Source organism: Pinus tabuliformis, chromosome 1_1 (assembly GCF_031772625.1).
Source record: "Pinus tabuliformis cultivar Carrire ecotype Pingquan chromosome 1_1, CPIR1, whole genome shotgun sequence".
NCBI classification, from domain to species: Eukaryota; Viridiplantae; Streptophyta; class Pinopsida; order Pinales; family Pinaceae; genus Pinus; species Pinus tabuliformis.
The window spans coordinates 429,789,967-429,796,231 of NC_142297.1; the positions used below are offsets into that span (position 1 = coordinate 429,789,967).

The 6,265-nt window shown below is 34.4% G+C and overlaps 1 protein-coding gene across 1 annotated transcript; it reads right to left on the minus strand.

Moving 5' to 3' along the window:
* Positions 1-3,794: 3,794 nt before the first annotated feature.
* Positions 3,795-5,228, minus strand: LOC149213550 (zeatin O-xylosyltransferase-like). Its single transcript, XM_089390773.1, has one exon. The coding sequence runs from the start codon at positions 5,215-5,217 to the stop codon at positions 3,802-3,804; it is 1,416 nt and encodes a 471-aa protein (XP_089246899.1). The 5' UTR covers positions 5,218-5,228; the 3' UTR covers positions 3,795-3,801.
* Between the last annotated feature and the right edge of the window lie 1,037 nt (positions 5,229-6,265).

Genomic DNA, 6,265 nt, shown 5'->3' on the forward strand with positions numbered 1-6,265 from the left:
ATAGAGTATGCACTCTAATGTATGTTTAATAAGGGTTTGTAGGAACAACATTGTGTTTTTCTGGTAGTGAATCGTGTATGGTTTATTGATAAATGGTTGGTATGATCTAATAGATTATATCTGTTATGGACTTGTTTTGGTTGCAATAGTTGGATGAGATTTGATGGTTGGTTTACTGATATAATGATTTAGTGATTGAATGATTTGATTCATTATTTGGATTCAGAGTTGCTACTTGGTTTGGGCTTAATGTTAGGAGTGAGTTTAGTCTTAAAATATGATGAAAGACGATCTATAGGTTTTTATGTTTTGAGTTAGGTGGATCTAGTATGAAATATTATGAAATATAGTCCACAAGAGGTGTTGAGGGTTGGAGCCTTTAGTGAGGGAGTGAGAGCTTCCTTCTAGTGGTATCTGGTAAATTTTTGCAGTGGGTAGGTGACCCCTACTGGTAGGATCCAGTAAACAAGATCAAGGGGTTGAAGCCCCTTACAGTGGGTGTTGGAGAATGAGAGAAGGTTGTAGCCTTCTATAGGTGGGTGTCTGTGTATTGGTAAGAGTTTTCGCCAATACAAGATTGTAAGATGTTTTCCTTTATAGTAAAAGAAGAAGACAGAGACAATGGCAGTGGTGGTTTTCTCCCACATTGGATTTCCACCTAAAATCCTGGTGTTCATGTGTGTTGATGATATATATTCTCTTTACTGCTCATGGTTTTTGCTTAATGAATGAATAATGAAGTAATGATGCATTGGTTAAGGATGAATAATTAATTAAATAAATGATAAATTAATTATATGGATATATGCAGTTTGCATTTACCACAATCGTGTACATACATTGGCTTACTGAATGACAATAACATGCATAATTTAAAATATTGGTTCACCCTCCCCCCCCAGTATTTTTCCCAACACCAGAGGCAAGCCACTACTCTCTCTCTGATGCTTATTCCCAAGAATCTTTCAAGAGGATTCTTTAGCTAGTTTTAACTCACTCTCGCACTCAATAACACTACTCGAGATGCTACGTTTTTCTGTCTCTTCCACAACCTTTGTGTCCCCTTAAAGTTATTTCTTTCTGTGTATTCATATGTGTCCCCCTCAAGACAGGGAGGGTGCACGTGTCAATCGATGGCCCTATCTCCCATAATTTTTTTAATATCTAACCAACTAATTACCCATTCTCTCTCATGATTGCACAACAATCCCCCTCTTCGAAAATGTAGCCCATGTTGCCTTCATAGATTTGTCTTGTTCTTTATTATGGTTAGAGCTAAAGGACACCTAGACATGTATTTATTTCTTCAATTAATTAATGCAAAATTCAACCCACTAAACAAGCGTGGAGTGATATTTAAACAACAATTCCCTCAAGCAATAGAATTTGTGTCCCTCTCTCATCCATGAAATAATTTCAATTGTTTACAATAGAAAAATATTATCCAGGGTATTCCACACCTATTTATTGCATGATGAAGTCCACATGGACATGCCTTCTTGCTTAGTTTGGGGTCCTTTCTTATCTCCCCTTGACACCTCATTCGATAAATTTAAAACCAGTACGTTAATGTTGACAAGTATTGGCTTAGGTGGGGCCCTCTACAACCCAATACGGGGGTGATGTTGTAGTGGTGTAAATATTTGTTTATAAACATTTACATGTCAACTCAATTAAATAAAATAGAAACAATGCCTACATGGTTTCAAATTCAATTTGTTGTATTGTAATTTTGTGTTTATTATGGTAGAATCATAATATACATATAATTTTAAAATAAATTTAAACTGGAGAAGCAAGTGCTACTCAAATTTAGAAATCATGCTATGGGAAAATTTGAAAAAAAACATATAGTCTACATTGGTCAAAGCTAAAATCAAATTTACAAATCATGCTATAGGAAAAATTGCAAAAAGATTATAGTCTACACTGGTAAGAACTAAAGATATGAAGTGGATAAATTAATTTCTTTCTCAAGTACAAGGGCTTATATAATTTTTGGTGAGTAGTAGATTAATAATCACTAGTAAGTCTACACATTTACAATTGTATTCCCACATGAGTGCAGAAGAAAAGATAAATAAACGTGGTAAGTCATTCTTGGTAAGTATAGTTATTTACATCTTATCTTTATAAAGAATATGTTATTTACCTAATTTTGAGCTATTTTCAATATAAAAAAAAATGGATGGTTTTTCTGCAAAACCTAAGAATAAAAAACCAAAATGAATATTGCAACCATATCCCTAAATTATGGCATAAATTATGTGATTTATGTATCCACATGATACCTTTAAGCTATGTTCCAATCAAATATAAAAATAGTATTTTAAATAATATTGAAATATATATATTTGGTTTTCAAAGTTAAACATTATAAGTTACACTGGTCAATTTTTTGTCAATGCTTTTCAACATGCAACTCAATTTCTAGAGTCCTACATCACTAATAATGATGATTGAACACACACACGCACACACACATATAACGTTTTTCTTCCTTTTCCTAAGTAATGTGAGTGTTGAGATGACTAGGACTCCTAACCTATGACTTGAGTATCAGCTACCTAGGGTCATCTAAGATGTCAAAAACATAATCACCAGGGTATACCATTAGGGTTTGGGCCACACCAACCCTTAGCATAGTGGTATAAAAGCATTAGGGTCTGCCCTTAACATGGTGGAAACTATCTATATTGATATTTATATCACATTAAAAAAAAAAAAAAAAAAAATTATAAAAATCTAACTATATCTGTCATGAGGGTTTGAATAAAATTAAAAATAAGAATATCTTTATGTCTACCAATGTGAAATTTATATAAATAAAAGTATAGATTCATCTAAACTCCTCATTTACCAAGTATAGATAGGAATAAAATTTCTTGAGGTGCAATCTTTCTTCAAATTTTATACTTAAAATAAGGTTTGCATCTTGAGAAATTTGATTTCTCTAGGCATTTGGTAGATCAATATAAATGTATGTTTATATTTACATTTTTATTAGAATTTATTATAAATAAATTATTTTAGTATGAAAAAATATTACATAAATTTTCTTTTAACTTTAATCCATAAATTTTCAGAATAATAAATTTAATTATATAACTGAAAGAATCCAAATTCAAAAATACTGTATATTTAAATATTTATTTAGAATAACAAAAAAAATACTATCTTATTCAGAATTATATCATCAAATCTCTCAAAAAGACAAAATTATATCCTCAAATCTTCCCCAAAAAAAGTCTGTGCACAATTTCTTATTTCTATAATAAGATATCTTATTTCTATAATAATATATTTAACAGCATTTAAAGTAAAATTATAACATATTTCATATTATATTATTTGATCATAGCCTTATTTTGGAAAATGCAGTTGAAATTTTCACATTAAAATATTTTATAAGATTTTGGCGTTTTGTTTTATAAAATATTCATCTATATACTTTAATGAGATCATTCATTATTGATGTGAGCATTTGAGATCATTCATTATTGATGTGAGCATTTCTTTTCACTTGGGAGAGATGTATGAAGGGGGAGATGGATTATAAGCATTTGGAATCTCAATACAGCAATTCTGAAATATTAAAAAAGAATTGCAATATGATCGCATTGAAATTCTTCCACTGGAAAGTATAAATACGCTAAACAAGTGCTTAAAACAATTCTGAAATATTAAAAAAAAAAAAAAAATTGCAACATGATCACATTGAAATCCTTCCCATGGAAAGTATAATCCACTCTCAGAATTCTGATTTCACCACTCGCAACCCGAGGAAAGTTTTCTAAGAACTCAAGACCAGTGCTGTATAAACGCATCCAGATTCTTCCGTGCTGCTCCTTCCTTAGAGATGGCTGCAGCCGCCGCTATGCTCAACGCCTTCACCCTTCGCTTCATCTGCAACGCGGCTTCGTCCATCGCCATTATGCTTCGCACAGCTCTCTCCACATCCTCTCTTTTCCTCAGGCCGTCAATCACCTTAATCTCCACCGCCACTTTTGCCTCTTCAACTAGAAGGAAAGCGTTGACCGGCTGGTCCGACTGCAGCGGGAACGCGATCATGGGAACCCCCGCCGCCACGCTCTCGAGAGCCGAATTCCATCCGCAGTGCGTAATAAAAGCCCCCGTCGCTTCGTGTGCCAAGATTGCTGCCTGTGGTGCCCACTGGCACTCCACAAAGCACCGTGCCCCAAGTCGCTGCTCGTAGCCATCAGGAAGCACCCCCGCCTTCCACTGCCGCGCCGTTGACAAGGAGTCGTCACTGAGCTTTGAGTCCGGCGGGCGCAACACCCAAAGGAAGGGCTGCCCGCTCGCCTCCAGTCCCAGTGCCAGCTCTCTCACTTGGGCCGGAGAAATATATGACTCCGATCCAAACGAGACGTACACGACGGAACCTGGTGTTTGGCGACCCAGCCACTCCATAATCTCGACATCCCGGGGACTCCGGATTTTGTCCTTCGCGGGGAGATCAATTATCGGCCCGACAGCCCAGAACGGTTTGCGGTATCCACCACCGCCTCGGGCATCGACGCTCTCTAGATGTTGGCCGAATTTGGGCTCCAGCTCCGCAAAGGTGTTAATCAGAATCCCGTCCGCCAGCCGCCTCGTGAACTCCTTCTGCTTCTGGATCTGGGTTCGCACAAACTCGGGCGTCGCCTGCAACCTGCTGAGGGCGTTGGCGACCTCCGGCAGAGGCTCCCTCTCTTCCCAGCATCTCGCTTCCCCGCACAGCCACAGCAGCACGTTGCAGGGGAAGAACAGGAACGACCGGATGCCGAACTTCGCCGCCGCGGCCGCCGAGCAGTCCATGTACATGTCATAAATGAAAACCAAGCGTTTGGGAGGCGGAAGACACCGTGATTCGTAGTATTCGTGGCCGGTCAGCTCCGCCATGAGAGCCTCCAAGGGCTTCTGCATTTTCTGTATGAGATCGAATATGAGCGGCAGCATGTCGCGGGAGATGTCATTGACGTTCTGGCAGCCCTCCTGCAGAGGAGAATCAGAGACCGATAGATCCTGGAAGTAGAGTGGGAGGTCTTCCCATCCCTGCACTCGGGGTCGGAGTATCTGCAGATTTGAAGGGAGGCTAACGTAGATGACTGTTACTCCTTTGATCGCCAGCATTCTGGAGAGGTGCAAGAATGCATTGAAGTGACTGTGGGCTAAGAAGGGTAACACTACTGCGTATAATCTACTTTCCCCTTCCATGACCTTGGACGGATTTTGTATGCAATGGTTTATATATATATATCACTGGACAAGCAAAATCCGGTGAGATGACCAGAGAGCATGAATGGTAGTTGGAAAATAAATAAATATTTTGACACTTGCTATGTTTATTTGAAGAAATAGTTACTCTTGCAAGCATTGGCTATCTGATATATTAATAGTCAGTTCTATATTTTTATATATTAGTTTGAGGAGGTTATAATTTTATTATCAATGGTCAATTAGGGTGGAGTGTTACATTGCAATAAAAATATATCATGAAAATTTACCATCTTTATTTTAGTTTTTTTAATATTTATATTAAGGTTTATCAATATTGGGTTTATAATATTAGTTTCTTAGGTTTAATATTATTTTTTTGGGTTTATAATATTAGTTTTTTTTGTTTATTATTTCTTTGCGTTTATAATATCAGTCTTTTTTGAATAATATTATTCTGGTTAGTTCATAATTTTTTGGAGTTTTAGTATTAATCCCTTGAATAATAAATCCAATATATACAAACTCTAAAATGAATATTAAAAATACTAAAATAAACATAGTTGAATTAATAAACCTTAAGAATAATAATAATAATAATAATATTAATAATAAAAATAATTATTATTATTATTATTAATTAATATCACTAATCATAATAATAATAATATTAATATAATAATAATAATAATATAATAATATTAATATAATAATCATAAAAATATAAATATATAAGAATATCATTGATTATTTATATAGTTAATAACTATCATCAATAGTTTGTCTTTAAAAAATTACACATAATAATTCATTTATCACGATTCTAATTATTATTGGATCATAGTTGTTATTATGAGCTAATATTATTATTATAATAATAATTGAGTGTAATTGTGATTATTATTATTATTATTTTATACTATTATTATAATAATATAATAATATTTCTAATATATAATAATAAAATAAAATAATATAATAGTAATTATTATTATTATTAATATAATAGCTATTATATTATTTTTATTATAATAATATTAATTATATT

Excerpts from the sequence above, each read along its gene's own strand:
- LOC149213550 (XM_089390773.1), bottom strand. The coding sequence starts at position 5,217 with ATGGAAGGGGAAAGTAGATTATACGCAGTAGTGTTACCCTTCTTAGCC.